This window comes from Poecile atricapillus, chromosome 1 (assembly GCF_030490865.1).
Source record: "Poecile atricapillus isolate bPoeAtr1 chromosome 1, bPoeAtr1.hap1, whole genome shotgun sequence".
NCBI lineage: Eukaryota > Metazoa > Chordata > Aves > Passeriformes > Paridae > Poecile > Poecile atricapillus.
Window position 1 is genome coordinate 179464108 of NC_081249.1, and position 20132 is coordinate 179484239.

Genomic DNA, 20132 nt, shown 5'->3' on the forward strand with positions numbered 1-20132 from the left:
TTGTAATATTTCCAAAAAGATAGTTTGGATAAGTGGGATTTCATTCTGGCTTTTTTAATTCCATTTTCCCTCTTCATGTGTGCATCACTGTGTCAGTCTAAAACCACAGCAAGTGGCACAAAGTTTCCTGTATTTATTTGGAGAGAAAGATGCTCTTGTGTTCATTTTAGGCAAATGCTGTAGATATTAAGTTTGGGTGTTTCTTTGTGCCTGAAAGATTAAATTTATATTTTACACTTAAATCCTTTTCAGTAGAGGGTTTTAACGCTGATTTTTCTCTTTCTCTTGAGAATTTGTGAAAATAGTGAATTTACAAGGGAAATTGAAGTCAAGCAAGAAATTGGCTTCTGAGCTGAGCTTTGATTTCTGCATCGAGTCAGTGGGTGAGTGATTTGCTGCTCTGGTGTCTCTCAGGGATTTAAGAACTCGCTGTTGAAATCCTGACTGGTTTCTGGTCATTTCCATAGCAATGAGAACAAAATTTGGGCAGGAAAAAGTGGTTTGGTAATACATAAATCCGTGTTAGCCTTCTAAAAGTTAAGATTTTATTTGCAGTAATAGCACATCCATTTTTTAATATGGTAATAATATTTGAATCTAATTCTCAAGCTGCTATCTTTAGACTAGGACAGGAGTTTTTTTAAAATTTGAATTGTAGCTGTCAAACAAGAATTTCTGCTGTAATAAACTCAGAATCACAGAATTAAATCACTCAGAGCTGGCAGCTCTGTGCTCTCTCTGTCCCTGAATGGAAAACCCCCATTTTCCATCATCCATCTCTTTGGAAGTAACTGTAATAATTCAGGTGATGTGTCATTTCCAGCAGCCCAGGATGCTTTGCTTGGCAGTGTTTATTTTTACACTTCCTGAGGGGTTCTCCAGAGGCATTGGGAAAACAAGGATCCAGGGAATGGGGTGTGATTGTGTCCCTCCTTTGCAGTGTGCCTTCAGGACAGTGTGCTGGCCTTCTGGAAACATGGCATGCAGGGCAAGAGCTTCAAGTCAGATGAAGTAAGTGATCTCCAGCTTAATTCCTCCTGTTCTTTATTTACCACTGGATCCTTTGGCTTTTCTCTCTGCTTCCCAAGTGAGAATGTTCACATTCTACAATGCTTAACATCAATTTATCCATTTCAGTCCTGTACTTTGCATTAAATTGCATCTGAATGTTTCTTTCCTTCCAAGTCAGACCAGTAAATTTCCTTTTGCTGCTGAAATGGATCTGAATGTCTGCATTTTTCTGCAGGTGACCCAGGAGATATCTGATGAAACCAGGGTTTTCCGCCTGCTGGGCTCAGACAGGTAATCTCCCTGCAGAAACAGAAACCTTTTGTTTTATTTAAACCAGCTTTTCTGGTTCCCAGCTGGGCCTGGCTTCCAGCCCAGCACAGCTCTGTCTGTGGGCACCAAGTGGCAGGGACAGAGATGCTCTTGGCTTGCAGAGTGCCCAGTGCACTTCTGGAAAAGCCTTCTCCTGGTTTTGGATTGTCCTGGTGAGCTGGGAGTTCTCTTGGCAGCAGGCAGTTAAAAACAAACTTGGCTGCTCTGGAAGTAGCAGAGTAGAAGTCACTCAGGTTTTAATCAGTGCTCACATTCCCTGTAAGATCCAGCTGATCCCTTCCAGCTGCACAGGTGGGAAGAGCTGTCCCCAGGTTTGCAGCAGAAGCTGCCCCAGGCTCCAGGTTGGACACATTCTCTTGTGGATTCTCAGCCAGCCAGAGGGATAAATGTAGGAATAGACAGGGATGAGTCCAGCAATCACTTCCAGTCACAAAATCCCAGACTGGTTTGGGTTGGAAGGGTCCCTAAAGCTCATCTTGTTCCACCCCTGGGCAGAGCCACCTTCCTCTAGACCAGGTGGCCCAGAGCCTTTAGCACCACCCTGCTTTGCAATCCCTGATCCTCTGCTCCCTCATCTGCATCCCTCATTTGGAACTGCCAGACCCTTTGGTTTGTGTTTTCCATCTCTGTACAAATGGAGCAGGAGCTTTTCCTGCCATTCCAGTGAGATTTGGAATCCCCTGTTCACCTTGAATCACTCTAGAACTGCTCAGGTGCAGAGTGAGGATCAGGGACAGAGGCTGTTCAGAGACTTCATTTGAAAACTCTTTGAGGAAAACAAAAGGCAGAGAGAAGTTTAATCCTAAAAACAAGAGGAAGAGGTGCAGAGAAATGCTCAGCATTTGGGAGGGAGAGGGGAGGTCAAGGCCCAGCAGTGGTCAGTGTGCCAAGACAGGGAGAGAACAATTTTGCAGAGTGGCGCACAGGAACATGATCCAGCAGGACAAAGGCAGAGATGGTGATCCCTGTGAGCCCATGAGGTGATAAATATTTAGCAGGGAGGAGAATTGTTGAGGTTGCTGATCAGATGTAGGAGGGATAAACATTTGGGCTGCAGATGATGGGATCATGGAATTACAGATTGGGTTGGAAGGGACCTTAAAAATCATCCAGTTCCAACCCTTCCACTATATCTTGTCCTTCAGTGTGTTTATCAGAAGTGATGCTGGAAAATGAGGGAACTGGTTAAAGAATGAAACACCCAGGATATTTGGAGGAACCTCGATCTCCAGTCTGGAGAAACCCCTGAGTTTCCTCCTCAGGAATTACACCAAGAGCTGTTTTTTGCCCCTGACTGTGAATCCCGTTTGTGTTTGGTTGCAGAGTGGTTGTGCTGGAGAGCAGGCCCACAGAAAACCCCACAGCTCACAGCAACCTCTACATCCTGGCTGGACATGAAAACAGTTACTGAGCAGCACTCACCCACCAAACAGCAGAGGGACCCAGGAGCGCCAGGAAACCAGGACTTGCCCTTTCTTGTCTTGGCAGTGGAATTGTGTTGGTTTTTAGGGTGGGAATCAATCCATTTTTGCAGCTGGGAACAGCTGGTTCTGTCTCTTGCCACTGTGTGGTTGGTTATATCGAGTTTGCTTAATAAAAGCTGAGATAAAGAGCCCTTTACTCGTTAGTTCTAGGGAAACAGAGCCTTGAAACATGTTCTGCAGTAAAGGTGCCATAAACTGTTAAATATTTCCCTTCCCTTGGATTTTCCTTTTATTCTGTAGATACAGATCTAGTGCTGGCTGTTGCCCTGTTTTATACTGAGTCTTATTCTTAATAAAACAAAGATTTGTGTAGGAAGTGAAAGTATCTGCAAAGCTTTTTGGTTTTAAATCTGCCATTGGGTATGGCTTTGTATAATAGATTATTTAATCCTTATTTATTAATCTGCTGCTAGGATGGGGTAATGTCTAACTTTTAGCAAAGGAAGGTTGCAGAGCAGCTTACTTTTTTTTTTTTTTTTTTACAATTGTATAAAGATTTGATTATTCTTTTTTTCCTTGTAGGGATGTAGTGCATTACTGAGGGGTGTGTTACCGTGTTGGGTGATCCTGTATAAAAAAAAAAAAGCCGTTTTGTACAACAAAGTATTTTGTACTGATTTTTCTGCCTGCAGAATTGCCATAAAAGGGATTTTCTTACTTCCTAGACGTAGGGTGTGTGTACACAAAGTAGAATATTGATATCAGACTTGTTGCTCCTGGGTGGCTTTGTACAATATCCATGTGTGTGTGTGTGTGTGTGTGTGAAGTTGCCTGGCAGTGTGTATTTTTTATATATATATTTATACATATATATATAAAAATGTACAAAACATATATGCTTTATTTTCATAAATTAGGGATAAGCCTTGTGACATGAAGTGGAAATTGTAGCAGGTCATCATCCTTAATGAATGAAAGTATCATGTATCCGACTGCCCACGACGTGTGGTTTATTTATGCTATTCCAGAGGGGAGCCTGGAGCCACAGCTGAGCCTGAGCAGCATTCCAGCTGCTGAGCTTTGGGAATGGCTGCTGCCCCTGCTGTGAGTATAAATAAACATGATAAGAACCAGTATTCTGTATCCAAGCTTTCATCACCTGCATTTTATTTTTTTTCCTTTCTCTTTCTCCATTGAAGAGTCGCATCGGTTCCTTTTGTCTTCCTCATTAATTAAAATTCTTGAGGTACCATTAAATATAGACTGACTCCAGGAGAGCATCTGGTTTTACTACCTCACATTACCCTGCTGGCTTTGATGTGAACACTCCTCGGGCAGGTGCAGTAGCAGCTCAGAAACATTGGAATTGAAGGGGTTTATTTTTTTAATTAAATGCCTGTTCAGCTCCTGAGATTCTGCTGCCTAAGGAAGGAGAGGCTGGAATTCCCAGGTCATTTGAGCAGAGCAGGAAAGGTGTGTGAGAGCTGGGAGTGCTTTGGTGCTGTGTTGGCTCCGTGATCCATAATTTAACACGGAGGGAATTGTCTGGGCCCACGTGATGGCTCAGGGACAGCTGCAAGTTGGGAAGGTCCAGAGGGGAAAACAGCCCTGCACACATTCAGCATTTTAGCCACTGTCATTCCAAACTAATTCTTACTGACTTGACATCCAAATCAAGTCAAGCTTTTCAGTTCTGACACTGTGTCAAAGCTTAATAATTAGTAAGTGTACGGATAAAATTTACAAATCACCCCACAGAGCATGAAAAATGTGCTTTAAGGGTGGTCAGCTGGAATTGGATCAGCAGTATTAAAAGCAGGACATGTGATTTTTGTCTTTTAATAGAGTTCTCTAGTATTGAAATTACTTCTCCACCTCAAATGGTGCCACTCCTGGTCTTTAAAACAAAAATTAAGGTGAAGTGAAGCACCAGTTGTAGATATTGTAGAGCAAACACTTTTTAATTTACCTCATTCACTACAGAAAGTAATTTCAGCTTCAGCTTTGAAAACACTTAAAGGAGATCTCTAAAAGACTAGAGAAACCTGTAAATAAAATCAGAATATTTATGGGGAATAACTGGAGTAAATAACTCTTAGGTCATGACACTGTCATGCAGAAATAACGAGCTGAAAGTATTTTGTCTTTGACACGAATGGCTGGTGTTTTGCTGGATCATAAAAAATAAACTTAGGAAAGTCCTCGTTGAAGCAAACCTTTTTTAGCTGTTGAAGCATTTCTAATGGCATGTTGTGAAATGCTTTCTGCTGGTTTCATAGACAGTGGCATTTTTTTGGCATGATCTGCAAGATGCTGTTTCCTAGTGTAAAACCTCACTTTTGTTCCATACCACAGAGCAGATTTGTGTGTTCCATAGTCAACCCAGCCAGCCTCGGTGACTCTGACCAGTATAATTTGTGTTTGACTGTTGAATTTAGTCTGGTATTGCCTGTATCTTTGTTTTTGTGGAATTTAAACCAGGCTTGAGAAAGCCTAACAGGGGGAGCTTGGGGGTGATGAAGCAAAAGCTTGCTCAGCCCCTCCTTCCTTGCTCAACATTTATCAAAATTTTAATTATTGGATGCACGACTTGAAAGCCTTAAAACGGGCTCCCAGAGCTCTTGGAAGTACAAACAGCATGGGAAGAGTCTGTGGATTAATCTCTTTGGATTTCCTAACCAAGTTCCTTGCAAGTGAAAACTACGGCTGGAACTGTGCTGACATCTCTTTAAAAAAGAAAGGTACAACACATCAGGGAGCCACGGTGTCTCTGGATGGAAAGGACAAGACTGGGAGACTCTGAAATGTGTTTTTTTTTACCTTGTTTAGTCGTTAGGTGTAACTGAGACTCATAACTGCACTCGTTCAGTTTGTGTAACCAGGCTTTGTTCCACGGGAATTTCTGTTGCAGTTCAGTCTATGCCAAATAAACTGCTTTATTTGATCCGTGGTGTGGTGACTTGCTGGGAACAATACCTTGTCAGAGGGATCTCGGGAGAATCCGGCCGCTCTCCAGGTTTTGTGGCTGCTGTGGGAAGGGCCTGGCGCCGCTGTTCTCCATCCTCCAGACTGCTGGGAGTCAGCAGCAGCTCCCACAGGCAGCACAGGAGGGAGAAATCAGACTAGCAGGGACAAATTATTCCTGACCCAGCCCTGCTGCCAGTCACCTGGGAACAAACACCAAGGAACCACTCAGGAGATGTCTGGCTGGAAAAGCAGAGGCTGGAGTTTTACCTGGGAACAGAGCTGGGGCTGGTGGGTTTCAAAGGGCTGCTTAGAGTAGGAAAACACTCGGCTCAGCCTCGGCAGGATCTAGAGCAGTTCACATCTTGTCCTCACACTTTGGTTGATTCAGGTGCTGCATCCCAGATCTTCAGGGATCTGCTGAGGTAGAGGGAAAAAGAGGTTGAAAAAAATAATGTATGTGCCTTTGGATAGCACCAAGAACTACCAGTTACTGGCAGTTATATTTATAAATAAATATACAGCAATATTCCTCCTCTGCAGGAGATTGTTATCTATAGGGGTCAGTCTCGGAAGCTGGAATGTGAGGACTGCGCATCCCTGATGAATGTGGCTTGGGAAGAAAAAGAATTAGTGGATCTTTGTTCTGAGCTGGGAAGCACCTCAGGAAAGGACTGGGGAGGGAGGAGGCAGGAGATGGAGTGAGGTGCCCACATTTATATTCAGATTTAATATTGAAAGCAATTTCCCTCACAAAAGGCCACCTTGGTCAGGGGATGAGGAGAGGGATGAGGAGCCAGGGACCCAGGCGGGTGCACCAGGAAAGAGAACAGGATGGGCAGGGATGGAAAAGCGGGACCGAAGGAAGGGTCTGGCTGCTGGCAGGAGCCCATTCAGTGACAGAGACCTGAGATAATGGCGCCGTGCAGTGGGAAGATGTTCCAGGAAAACCTCCGGGTGCCAGAGGGAAGTGCGGGCGCTGCTTGAGGCTGGCAGACCCTGTGGAAGGGTCCTTGTCCTCTTCCAACCCCGCCGGAAAACGGAGTCAAACCTAGCGATCCTCTGGAAAGGCGGAGAGGGGCAAAGACAGCATGATCATGGCAGGGGGGTTGGAGCTGGATGATCTTTAAGCTCCCTTCCAGCCCAATCCATGAGTGGTTCTGTGGCTCCATGAAGCCCGGGGGGATCGTCAGGCGCGGAGTCAGCGTGTGGCCCCGGCGGCTGCCATGGGGATCCCCCGCTCCCCCCTCCCTTCTCCCTGGGGACCGATCCGGCCGTGTCGGTGTCCCCGGGGCGGTTCTTGGGGCCGTCCCCGCTGGGGAGACTCCCCCGCCCGGGGCCCGCCCCGGCTCCGCGCTGAGGCGGCGGCGGAGCGCGGAGGGGCCACCCGGGCATGGAGCGCTACGAGAAGCTGGGCAAGGTCGGGGAGGGCTCCTACGGAGTCGTCTTCAAGTGCCGCAACAAGGACACGGGTCAGATTGTGGCCATCAAGAGGTTCCTGGAGTCCGAGGAGGATCCGGTGATCCGGAAGATCGCCCTGAGGGAGATCCGTATGCTCAAGGTGGGCGGCAGCGGCGGGACGGACCCCGCTGCCCGCGCGGGCTGTGCCCGCCATGGCGAGCCCCGGCGGGGAGCGGCGAGCCCTGAGCGAGCGGCCGGGGACGGGCGTGAGGGGACAGGGTGTGAGGGGACAGGGTGTGAGGACATCCATGAAGGAACATCGTGAGGCTACAAGGTGTGAAGACAGCAGTGAGAGGATGGAGTGTCTTGAGGGGCCGGGGCGTCGTGAGGGGCCGGGGTGTGAGGGCGGCCATGAAGGGACAGGGCATGAGGGCATCTGTGAGGTGATGGGGGTGTCGTGAGGGGGGAAGCAAAGAGGCGGGTGTGAAGGAGCACCATGAAGTGCTCAGGTCAGTCAGTTCCTCTGGGAGAAAGCCGGTGCCAGGGAATGTCCGAGCCGCTTGTCCAGGGATGGCGGTGCCGGGTGATCCTGCCCAGCCCAGGCAGGAGCAGGTGGGAGCTGAGACACAGCCATGAGCCAGGTGCCTGCGACTTCTGCAGGAGCAGCGTCAGCGCAGTCACGGTGTGCCCTGAACAGAGGGATTGACCCAGGCTCTGTTCCCCATGGAGTCAGCGATGTCCTGGCCGGTGTGGCCACAGCTCTGCCCTTGATGCATGTCACACACCCCTCTGCGTCCAGGAGCTTCCCCAGAACAGCTGGAGCCAGAATGAAACACATGGGCAAAGAGTGAGGCTAGACAGCATGAGGAGGGGGACAGCCAGGGGACACAGCTCTCCCTGCTCCAAAATTGATAAATCTGCCCCAGCTTCTCCTTAAAACGCCCTTTCTGAGCCCCTGGTTGTGCAGGATCCAGCTGAGGATTGAATGCCAGGGGCTGTGCAGGGTCGGGAATTCCACATGGAAGCATCAGCAGAACCAGCACCAGAGTGAGCCTTGTCTTTGCTGATCCTTTCCTGACCTCTTTGTGAGAACTCATCCTCACATAGAAATGGGTTACTCCTTCAGCCTCTGGCTTTATTTTCCCGAGGAAATAAAAGCATGGGAGCATTTGCAGGTCTATCCAGCATGCAGAAACGAGGAGAGACCCAGGAGAAAGGGGCAGAGTATCGGGTAAGGTTTCCTTTCACACTCCCAGTTTCTGGGCAAGGATTCTGCAGCCAGAGGCTGTGCCTGTTGCTTCATGCATCTGCAGACTCTGTCCCGTGTCTTAGGAACTTGTGTGTTCATCTGGTCTCCATAGTTTCCTGAGGCTTTAGGAATGTGTTGTGTGGAAAAAAAAATTCCTTTTCTTTGTTACAAACTTGCTGCTGGGTGATGGCACACAGTACCCTCAGCTTTGTGTTCCAAGGAATGGGAAGTGTCCTCTTTGCACTTTTTCCAGGGTGCTCATGATTTGTACACCTGCTATCCTAGGAAAACAATCATCTAGGAAAAAGAGTAAATATTTTTCAGTTAGATTTCGGGGAGAAGCAGCCTAGGTTTTTCTCCTATACAAAGTAAACACAGGACATGTAGCTATATTATTTCAGTAAACAATGCTAGATTTACATTAAGATTTAAGTGATATTAAACATGTGAAAAGGAAAATAATCATGGCAGAAGTCCTTTGTAATGCAGCTGGGAACTGCATCATCCTTAAGGATCCAAAGCCACAGCAGCCAGGCACAGCAGGATCTGTGCTGGAGTTATTGTTGACTTTAACAAGTGCAGACCTGCTTGACTCTTCTCAGCTTTTTCTCTGCAAATAGTAACTGTTTGTTTGTTTGTTTGTTTGTTTGTTTGTTTGTTTGTTGAGGCAATTCCTGGCTTAGGTAACTCCTGTTTGTCAGAGATGGAGTGAGATTGTGTTTCCTCATTAGAAAATTATGGGCCTGATAAATCATTTTTCTGCCCAGTAAACACCTTGCAGACAAAGGGATTTTTGTGGCCAGGAGCCAAGCGACATGGAGTGGCAGTTCACAGAGTCTTGAAACCACAGAATCCCAGAATGGTTTGGGATTCCAAAGAGCATCCCATTCCACCCCCTGCCATGGGCAGGGACACTTTCCACTATCCTAGTTGGCTCCAAGCCCCATCCAGCCTGGCCTCAGACACTTCCAGGGATCCAGGGGCAGCCACAGCTTCTCTGGGCACCCTGTGACAGGGTTTCTTCACCCTCCCAGCCAGGAATTCCCCATTCCCAATATCCAAGGACAAGGGGGAATGGCTTCCCACTGCCAGAGGGCAGGGTTAGATGGAGCACTGGGACGAGCTTGTTGCCCACCCTTTTAGGTCAGCTCCCAAAATAAGTACCCAGAGGCTGAGCTGTAGCCGAGCTGTGCTTGTAGAAAGGGTTGAGCTTGAGGAATTGTGACCCTGCAGGAAAAGTCTGTCCCCCACAGCTTCACCCTGTGCAGCTGCTGACCACCCCATCCCCTGTGTGTTGCAGCAACTCAAGCACCCCAACCTGGTGAACCTGCTGGAGGTGTTCAGGAGGAAGCGGCGGCTGCACCTGGTGTTGGAATACTGCGAGCACACGGTGCTGCACGAGCTGGACAAGCACCCCCGCGGGTGAGTGACCCCTGTGCCCTGGGAGCTGCCAGCACAGCGTTGCTGCCCTGTGGCTTTTCAGAGGAATTCCATTAATTACGGGAGAGGTTTCTGAGCCCAGTGCCCAGGACTGTCTCTGTTGCTGTGGTGTGGCACAAGAGCGGCGCAGGAGCCGTGTTCCCTCCCACACGGCCCCGCTCACCACGGAGACGGGAGCGCCGAGCCAAGAATTTGGGAGAGCTCTGGCTGGAGGGGGAGCAGCGAATCCAGGGCTTGGGAGCAGCTTGTGTCCTGCTGCTTCCCCTGCTCCCATCACTGTGAGCACTGGGGCAGGGGCACGCAAATAGAGAACCAGGGACTTGTAGGATCATTTAGGTTGGAAAAGCCTTCTGAGAGCGTCAAGTCCAACTGTTAATGCAGCCCTGCTGTGTTCACCACTAAACCGTGTCCCAAGTGCCACATCTACACTTTTGAGCACTTTCAGCCCTCCAGAGTGAGGAGTAATTCCTAAGAGCTGTGCCTGCACCTCTTCTGCAAAACTTCTCTTCAAACAGGTGCTCGCACCAAGTGTGAGCTCCACACAGGGTTTGTTCTGTCCACACCTTGTAAATGCCACTCCCGCTGTCCCTAATTATCCACGGTGCCTTGGTGCTGTGGAAATGCTAAGCAACACTCCATAAATCATTGCACAGGCCTGGGGCTGTGAATTGCCTGCAGGAGACTGATGGGGGGTTGAGCAAACACGAGCTTGTTATTTACTCCCTCCCTCCCTGGTGAGGAGCACCAGGAGAACAGAGCAGGCTGATCGCTGGTGGCTTTGTGAGCTGCCAGCAGCTGCCACCCCACTGGGAACCTGCTCACCTGGAATCTGAAGGGGGGGATGGATAACTCTCTTCGAAGGAAATTCTTCCCATTTGCTGATTGTTCATCAGAACAACCCCAGTGTGAAGGAACATGGATCAGCTGGCTGCATGCTTTGCTTTTCAGCTCTGCTAGGGCAGATGGTCAAGTCTTTTGTGGTCAGGTTAAGATGGGTGGGCGCCTGCTGATTCCAGCTCATTTGACCAACTCTATCCCCTTTTCAAGCTGTCAGAACAGCACTCCCAACATTCTGGGATGTTTCTGGAAGGAATCTCACAGCGTCAGCAGAGTATCACTGACCCACTGAAAGTGAAAGCCAAACTTGAAAGAAAAACTCGGGCTTGCGTTGTTTTGGTTTATTTTTGGGTAGGTTTTTTCTTTATTATGAATCAGAAGCTTTTCAGCATTAAACATGTGAAATAAAATTGTGTTTGAGTTGGAAAATGCCAAGATTGTCACTTCTGCCTTTCCTGGGGTTGTTGAAGATCCTTCAACAGACAGCAAAGGAACTTCAAGAACTGTTGCCCAGTAACTGAAAGGAGAGGAGGCTGGGGAGTGTTTGCCAGCTGTGGGAGGGAAGGAGGGGGATCCAAACCAAAGCAGAGCTTTATTACTTTTGTCTGAACACCCTTCCCTGGCCCATTTTTCACCTCTCCACTCTGGACAATCAGTGCCACGGCAGCATTCCATGTAGCTGTACCATGGATACTCCAGCAGTTCCAGCCCTGAGAGTTGCTGAGGCAGAAATTGCTGCTGGCATTTCAGCATTGCCAGGAATTGTAGGATGGGATCTGATACAGACTCACACACTTGGCTGTGTGGTCACAGTGGCAGCCCATGCTGGCTGTGACTGGTACCAGACATAAATCCTCGTGTCTTGTTGCACTGACTGGCTTTGGAAGTGTTTCCTGACTTCACTGATGGTTTTGCTCAGAGATCCCTGTACAATGTCAGTACTCATTTTCCCCAAAACAGTAAATTTATAATTAATGGCCAAAATAAAACTCTGGGTTTTTTTCCCAACAGGGTGCCAGAGTACCTGGTGAAGAGCATAACCTGGCAGACCCTGCAGGCTGTGAACTTCTGCCATAAACACAATGTGAGTCCCCTGGCCTGCACTAATGATTGCTGGAACATGGCCTTGGAGGAGAGAGGGGGGCTCTGTTGGCATTTTCCTGATTCCAGGAAAATGGCTGCATGCTTTCCCATGATTTCATGGGATGGGGTCAGATGGAATCTCCTGTTTTCAACAGGAAACACATCTGAAATATTGGTGTATAGCCACACCAGCTGCCTTCACTGTCACACAGGCCCCTGGGCTTGGCTGTCAGGTAATGATTTGCTCTAATGACCTTAGAGAAGCTCCCAGGAGAATGGGAATGATCCTTGTGTGATTCCCTGTACCCTGCACTACTGCTGACCTTCAGGAACCTGCCTTACCAGCTCATCAGCTGGCAAACTGCTGCTGATTTCACAGGAACTACTTCAGTTCACTGCCATGGGGTTGAATCATGGCACCAGTGAAAAGATTTCAAAACTTAGAGACAGTAAACCCACTTTACTCCCTCCTCTGCTCTCTGGAGACGTGAATTGTGTGCTTGACAGATACTTCAGTGGGAACATTTTAAGAAGCAGGGAAGGAGAAGGAGCCTTTTGGAGAAGGTCTTTAGGCAAACTTAGCTCTAATTGTCTTTGGTTTTGTTCATCTGCCAACATTTGAGATTTAAGAGTCATCATAAGGAGATGGCCCTGGAATGGGTGTTTTGTCTTTGCTGAGAGAATTATGTCCAGTTGAGCCACAGGAACTTGGCCACAGGTCTCTCCTGCTTCCAAGATTTGTTGGTTTGTGCCTTTTTTCTGTTTCCTTGCTCAGTCTGGAAGATTTAATGGAGTTTGAGAGCAGAGGGAACAGTGAGATGCTGCAGCCTGACCTGCTGTAGATCACAGGTAATGTGATCACAGTTTTATGCAGCTGCCCTTTTTGGAACTCCATGACAGTGGTTTAATAAGCAGCATTTCAGTCCTCCAGAAGAGACACAATAATTTACCAGCAGCTTGGCAAGTCCAAGGTGTTTGCTCTGAAGTGATGATGGGAGAGGGACAACATGAGTGAGATCCCAGTGAGCTGAGCAGAGCAAAAGAAACAAAGGCCTTTGTTAGTTTGATCAGCAGAAATTCTTTGTCAAGCCCAGATTCAGCTGTTGTGAAGGACAAGCTCACCTCCAAAGAATCACAGAATTGCTGATGTTGGAAGGGACCTCTGGAGATCTTATCCAGCCCTTCCAGTCAAGATGGATCAGGCTTGAACAGGCTGTTCAGAAACTTTTCCAGGCAGGATTTCAGTATCTAAAAAAAAATAAAATAAAATAAAAATAAAAAATAAAATATAAACTAAATTGGTTAGGTTTAGATGGAATTTGGAATTTCTTGAGTGTTCAGTTTGTGCCCATGGTCTGTCCTTTCACTGCACCACCGAGACCAGCCTGGCTCAGTCTCCCTTCCCATCAGGTATTTAATACACATTAAAGAGTTTCACCTGGAGCCTTGATGGTCCCAGCTCCCTCATCCTCTCCTTGGATGTCAGACACCCCAGTCCCTTAAATTTCAGTGTCCCTTCACTGGAGTCACATCTTCCCTCTGTGGAGGGTCCCAAAGCTGGACACAGCTCTGGATGTGTCTCACCTGTGCTGAGCAGAGCCCTTGCTGAGCTTTGTCAGCAAAATCATTGGGCAGAAACTTCCCAGGGGGCTCAGGGAGCTGACTCTGTGTTGTGCAGGGGACCCAGAGCTGAAGCTGGGAGCTGCACAGTGGCTCTCCCCTAAGGTGGGCTATGGACAGGTCACTCAGAAATTCTTCCATCTTCCCTTTCAGCAGAACAACTGCCTGCCACAGCACACGAGGGGATGTGGCTGAATTTATCTGAGGGACAGGTTAAGTACTTCTAACCTTGCTTTTTTCTTCTTCTTCCAGTGCATCCACCGGGATGTAAAGCCAGAGAACATCCTGATAACAAAGCACTCGGTCATCAAACTCTGCGATTTTGGATTTGCTCGAATCCTGAGTGAGTGCTGACTCTTTATGTACTCCAGGTGTAGGATGAGCCATTCCAGCCCTCACTTGCCTGTCTCTGACGTACTGCAGATCATCCTGTATGATGGCTGTGTGTCTTCCCAGGGAAGCTCTGCTGAAGGCCGGGCAGAGATTCCTAAACCTTGCAGGGAGGGATGCCAGACGCCGCGGTGACATCTGTGAACACGCCGAGCTCCCTGCTGGGCCGGCTGAGCCGCTGGGGGTGCTGGCACGGGGAGATCAAGTCGGCCTTGGGCGTCTCGGAGCTGCCCAGCCCTTGTTTATGCAGTGCTGGAGACACAGCTGGAGCTCCCTGGCAGGAAGAGCCCCTCTGCCTGCCTCTGCAAACAATGGCTTCACATTTTCCGTTGTAAATAAACCCCTTAATCTGTTTTTTTTAGCTCCTCTTCAGACAAATCACATGGGCTCTGAGAATTACCCACTAGCTGCTGCTGGGCCCTGCTGTAGAGCTCTGCACATTTTCATTTGGAGGAAAACACGGTCTTGATTTTTACCAGATCCTGAATATTTCCAAAGTGGGGTTCTGCTGGTGGCCAGCGACTCACCCTGCTGCTGCAGCTCTGGCCTGCCCAGGAGATGCCCCAAAATGTACTAAGTGCTGATGGCTCCAGAGCATCGCTCTAATCCCATGTTCCTTTTCTTGTGTCTCTCCCCTGACCCCGCCCCAGCCGGTCCCAGTGACTACTACACCGACTACGTGGCCACCAGGTGGTACCGCTCCCCGGAGCTGCTGGTGGGGGACACCCAGTACGGCCCGCCCGTGGACGTGTGGGCCATCGGCTGCGTGTTCGCCGAGCTGCTCTCGGGGGTGCCCCTGTGGCCCGGCAAGTCGGACGTGGACCAGCTGTACCTGATCCGCAGAACCCTGGGTGAGCGTCCCCTGCAGCACCGGAGCCTGCCCAGGAGCGAGTGGGGAGCAGCCAGGGGGGATTTACCCAGCAGATCTCTCCCTTTAGAAGGTGCTGGTTTATTTGAGGGGTTCCTGTCCTTAAGAAGGAGCTGGGTTTTCCTGGCATGATGTCCATGTGCTAACAGGGGAGCAGGCTGGGAAATCGAGATCGTTGCCTGCAGACTGCCTGGAACCATCCCTCCGCTCTCCTCGGCAGTGCTGGCCTCGGGGAAGCTGGGTCTGGTGCAGGGCAGATTAGAGATGTGGGATGTGTTTGGTGACCACTGGACACCCCTCCTGCTCCCTTGGGGTGACTGCTGGGCTAGGGGAGCACAGCAACTCCAGCTGTCTCCACAGAGACAAAAACATGAGGTGCCTGTATCAGAAAGGACCAGGAGTGTTTTACAAAAAGGTTTAGAAGATCCAGGTGTTTTTCAGGGCTTGTAGCAAGCAAAGTGGTCCATGAACAGCTGGATTCGATTCATCCCAGCCTTGGAGGTCTCAAAAGTGTTGTCAGTGCCTGTTGATGGCTGTGATCCTGGGGAGTGTGAACATCACAGCTTGTCTGTTCCACATCTTTCTTGTTCATCAATATTAATTTGTTAAATAAAAGAGACATTCCACATAACACTTAAACTAATCCAGTCCCATTGATCTTTTCAATTTTGGTGTGTAACATCTGATTTCTTGGGTGACAACAAACAACCCCCCACTTCTAACTGAAATTTGTTGGAATAAAGAGAGAGTTGTAATTTTAACTGAGCAGTTTATAAAACTACAAAGGTGACTAATGGCTTTAAATAGATAAACTCCTTAGCTAGAAAAATAGTTCATCTCTGATTGCTTTATCCTCCAGAATTCATTAATGCCAATGTTAGGCAGTTATAATTTATTTTTAATAATAGAGTTTCAGCCAGAGGAGATTCCCATTGATTGTTGGATCCAGGTGATGGAGCGAGGCAGTGTTCACAGAGCAAAGCTCCTTGACTGAAGCTGTGCCATTATGGGGTTGACATTGTATTGGCTCCTTTGCTATGGATTTGATTTTAACATTTTCCTCACCCTGGGGTGCTCTAAGCTTCAAAAACGCTGCCATGGGGAGAAGCTACAGCAAATTCAGGAGGAGCTGTGTTCCAGTTCTTTCCTGTACTGCACCCTCAGGAGCATCCAAAGAGAATTTCACCCAAAAGGAGTTAAATTTTCCTGAATCTGGAACACCTGTGGCCCTGCCTTTCCTTCAGCACGGTCACACAGGTGTGGGATCACTGGTGGCCAAAATGGACATTAATTGTCACAAAGAACATTGCCTGGGCTCACTTGGTGATATTCCACCTCTTCAGGTGTTGTCTTGGATGGCATCAGCCTTCTTAGAGGATTCAGCCATGTCCAATGCAGGCATTGTAAAATTAAGTCAATTACTCCAATTTTTTTTCTTTTCTTTTTAATTTTTGGTCAAAGGGGATCTCATTCCCAGGCACCAGCAAGTCTTCAGCACCAACCAATTCTTCAGTGGGGTAAGAATTCCAGACCCAGAGAGCATGGTAAGAGCTGCCTCCAGCTGCACTTCCCTTCCTTCTCCACCCTGCCCAGTCCTTTGCTCTGCAGCGTTTTTTCCCTATCCAAAAACTTTGCCCTCTACCTTGCCATTGTACACCAGAATATTATTTGGAGGTGGCTGAACCTCTCATGACATTTAACTTACAGCTTGTGTAAAAACAGTCAAAAAAGGATTAATCTCTGCTGCTTTCTCCCATTTCTGGTGGCACATCCTCAGTGCTGCCAGGCCTCTGAACACACGGAGTGATAGAGGCATTTTGTGAGGAACAGGTTGTGTTCCTGTGGAAACCTGAGTCTTGGTACCCTGATGAATGAAAAGTTTGCTAATATGAGTCCATTCACTTGTTTTTTTTTCCCTGCAGGAACCACTGGAAATGAAATTCCCCAATATTTCATACTCTGCACTGGCTCTCATGAAGGTAAGGAAACTCCAGCTTGTGGAAGAGCCCTGCAGTGGGATAAACAAATCATCTGGTGTGAGAGTCTGGGACTGAGTTATCAGAGATTCATTGAAAAACAGACCTGGTTTGCTGCTCCATGTGATTGCACCTGTTCCTTGAGTCACAATTCCTACTACAATTGTGGACTCCCCATCCCTGGAAGTGTCCAAGGCCAGGTTGGATGGAACTCAGAGCAACCTGGGGTAGTGCCATGGCAGGGGGTTGGAACAAGATGGTCTTTAAGGTCCCTTCCAACCTAAACCATTCCATAATTAATTTTTGTAATTATTGTATAATTAGCTGCTCCTCCAGCTTCGTGCTGACTGTGAAAAGCTGCTCTTAGAACCCATTTAAAAACTTACTAACACACATACCTGTGGGAACACTCGCTGGCAGTGGGGAGCAGCAGGAATTGTGCAGAGCTGTGTAAGGAGTGCTCAGTGTCATTCTCCACCTTTTCTAAGGGCTGCCTTCGGATGGACCCTGCGGAGAGGCAGAGCTGTGAGCAGCTGCTGCAGCACCCCTATTTTGAGAGCTTTAGGGAGGCAGCAGAGCTGGGCAAAGAACATGAAAAGAGCCCTCGGAAGCCAGCCAGGCTGACTCGGAAGCACGTGCCAGGGGTAAGCTTTCCATAGTATTTAATATTCCGTGCCTAAGGGGGGCTGTTCTTTTGCTGGCTCCCAGGGTGGGCTGTGCTGGCAGGTGTTGGTTTTATCCTGAGGAGAAAACAAACCCCCTGGCTAAAGAGTAACTCCGTACAAACTGGATTTTGCACTGCGGCTCCATGGGGCACTGGGGATAAACAGCACAGCCCCGTGCTCGATAAGGTTCATCCAGGAATGTGCACTCCTGACAAAGAGCAGTGGGAGGCTGAACAAGCTGGACACACTCACGTGGCTGGTTTAAGTTTGAATACTCTGGTGCTTTTAAATCCTGAATTAGGAGATGGAATAAACACCACTTCTGTTCTAAGTGCTGAGGGGACATGATGATCCCATGCTCAGTTCCACACGTTACTCCACACACTGGGTGTTTCTGCAGCTGGAGCTGCCAGGCCAACCTCTCCCTGCTGCTCTGGCTTTTCCAGGTTCCATCCCAAGTCCCCAAATCCAGCCACACAAAGCAACTCATTGCACAGTTCTTTATTCCTGTGAGCCAATTCCCCATGGCAGCTCTAATGCTGAGCTGGGACCAGGCAGGGAAGTTGGAGGTGGGGGATGGAGAACTGCTACAGAGCATCAATTCTTGGATCAGACTGATTGGCCTCTTCCATTTCCATGGAAGTAAGATGATTTATGATTTAGTTACCATTTCTGTGACCTGGGATATTTTTCTTTCCTAATGGAATTCTTTAATGAGTTGTTCTAGTTGTAGTCCAGTTGTAAAACCTTAGAATCTTAGCTTGGAAAGTGGAGGATTACAGTAGGAATAGTTTTATAGCTCATATTCCATGTGAAAATTTGATTCCACGTGTGCTTTATTCCCATTCCAAACAAACAGACATGGTGTAACCTTTCCTTCAGGTACAGCACCTGCCTCAGCTGACCTGCAGCAATGTTCTCCCAGCTTTGGACAGCAAGAAGAACTGCTACAAGACAAGGAAATCAAAGTACCACTTCCCAAACATCTGACCAGGGGGCAGATCAAAACTCAGGTTGTTCAAAATCATCCAGGATTTATAAATGGAGGATAAGCAGTGGAAAACTAAATTACTAAAAGTTATGGCATGTACAGAGTGGGCTCTACTCTGGGTTACTGATGGAGAGGAAGGAATGCAGAACTCCAATCTCATCTCAGTGTTCTGTGTACAAAGGCAAATACATTTTAAATTCCTAATTGCCTCCTGGTTCAGGATTACCCCAACCCAGTGATTACAGTATGAAATTTCAAACTCTGGCCTGTCTGTCCCCTGCATTTCAGACTGGGCAGGAGAACTCCACCTTGCCAAATACACGAGTCCCTCCTGCTTTAGCCTGGCCCCAAGCCCCTGGTGGGAGGAGCTGTGTGGCCAAGTCCCTGCTGTGCTGCTGAAGGGGTGAAGATGTGCTGGTGAGCTCAGAGCTGGTGACTGCTCAGGCTCCGCAGGCACCACGCCCAGGAGAACAGAGCAACAACATCCCTGTTGTTTCTTTAGTCTTTCCAGAGCTGCTCCTGCAAGTTTAGTCCTTGAATTCTGCTTCTGACAAGAGTGAGGGCACTTGCTTGTAGTTGCAAAAATTATTTTATCAAAACTAATCATGAATGTAATTTATAACATTGGCCAGACACAGGCAGGAATTCTGCCCAAGTGTTTGTATTACAACTACTGGGGTTTGTGGAATCTCAGAATGTAATATTGTGTTGATTTTGAATAAAAGAAATGTAGCTTCTTTTTCCAATGTACTGGAAGTATTTTACTATATAAAGCTTTACTAGTGGGCAAGAACATCCTCTTTTTACTGATACTTACAGCAGAAATGTTTTGCCAGTACATTTTGTGTTCCACAACAGTAAAAGCCCTTTAAGTGAGACAGATGCCATGGCCTGTGTGTGCCTGTTGGCCTTCTGTTTCCTTACACATGGAAAACCATCTCTGAGACAGCACTGCAAATCTGACTGCTTGGAGTCACTGCCTTCTGCCCTCCACCACCCCCAAAACCAGGGATTTGACTGAAAATGCCGTGTTCTCCCCCAGCATGAGCTGTTCCCTCTGTGCTGGCACTGCTGAGGCCCCACCTCCAGTCCTGGGGGCAGTTTCGAGTCACAAGAAAGGCATTGAGGGGCTGGAGCCCCAGGAGGGATTGAGGGAGCTGGGAAAGGGCTGAAGAATTCCTGAGGGAGCTGGGAAGGGGCTGGAGAATTGCTGAGGGAGCTGGGAAAGGGCTGGAGAATTGCTGAGGGAGCTGGGAAGGGGCTGGAGAATTGCTGAGGGAGCTGGGAAGGAGCTGGAGAATTCCTGAGGGAGCTGGGAAGGGGCTGAGCCTGGAGCAAAGGAGGCTCAGGGGGCCCTTGTGGCTCTGCACAAGTCCCTGGCAGGAGGGGACAGCCGGGGGGGTCGGGCTCTGCTGGCAGGGAACAGGGACAGGAGGAGAGGGAACAGCCTCAGGCTGGGCCAGGGGAGGTTTAGATTGGATATTTGGGAAAATTCCTTCCTGGAAAGGTTTGTCCAGCCCTGGCACAGCTGCCCAGGACAGGGCTGGAGTCACCATTCCTGGAGGGATTTAAAAGCTGTGTGGATGTGACACTGGGGGACACAGCTCAGAGGTGGCCTTGGCAGTGCTGGGGAACAGCTGGGGACTCCCACGATCTCAGAGGACTTTTCCAACCTCAACAATTCTCAATGACTTTTATTTATCAGGAGGGATGAAGATGCAACTCCAGAGCTGCACAGAACTGCTGCAGTCCATGGCAGCACACAGCAAAAACACGCTCAAGGCTTTGTCCAAGAGCTGCTGCTCCTCCACACACAGCCACAGTCCCTTCAGCAGCTCAGTGCTCCTGAGGGGTGATCACTAAAGCAGACAAAACTCAAAGTG

The 20132-nt window shown here is 48.4% G+C and overlaps 2 protein-coding genes and 1 long non-coding RNA gene across 5 annotated transcripts in view; 2 read left to right on the forward strand and 1 right to left on the reverse strand.

Annotated features, from left to right (window-relative positions):
* MAP4K5 (mitogen-activated protein kinase kinase kinase kinase 5) overlaps positions 1 to 5713 on the forward strand; it is a 56951-nt gene extending 51238 nt beyond the window's left edge. Inside the window, exons 29-32 of the mRNA XM_058829981.1 lie at positions 291 to 383; positions 941 to 1011; positions 1247 to 1302; positions 2665 to 5713. Of these exons, the coding sequence (XP_058685964.1) occupies positions 291 to 383; positions 941 to 1011; positions 1247 to 1302; positions 2665 to 2752 (308 nt within the window). The 3' untranslated portion in view covers positions 2753 to 5713. The remainder of the gene's footprint in view (positions 1 to 290; positions 384 to 940; positions 1012 to 1246; positions 1303 to 2664) is intronic.
* LOC131574981 (uncharacterized) lies at positions 1313 to 17125 on the reverse strand. 2 transcript variants are annotated; one of them, XR_009276648.1, is made up of 4 exons: positions 16992 to 17125; positions 12862 to 12987; positions 6000 to 6146; positions 1313 to 1545 (listed from the first exon to the last, which is right to left on the reverse strand). It is a non-coding gene; the product is annotated as an uncharacterized LOC131574981 (long non-coding RNA). The 2 variants fall into 2 exon arrangements; XR_009276647.1 differs by lacking the exon at positions 1313 to 1545 and having other exon boundaries at positions 5818 to 6146.
* CDKL1 (cyclin dependent kinase like 1) lies at positions 6659 to 19987 on the forward strand. 2 transcript variants are annotated; one of them, XM_058829977.1, is made up of 9 exons: positions 6659 to 7290; positions 9680 to 9801; positions 11668 to 11740; positions 13612 to 13702; positions 14400 to 14690; positions 16079 to 16161; positions 16540 to 16596; positions 17082 to 17237; positions 18141 to 19987. In XM_058829977.1, exons 1-9 carry the CDS (start codon positions 7123 to 7125, stop codon positions 18246 to 18248), a joined length of 1149 nt encoding a protein of 382 aa, XP_058685960.1. In that variant the 5' UTR covers positions 6659 to 7122; the 3' UTR covers positions 18249 to 19987. The 2 variants fall into 2 exon arrangements, with proteins under 2 accessions (XP_058685960.1, XP_058685962.1); XM_058829979.1 differs by having other exon boundaries at positions 6661 to 7290; positions 14400 to 14600.
* The last annotated feature ends 145 nt before the right edge of the window (positions 19988 to 20132 follow it).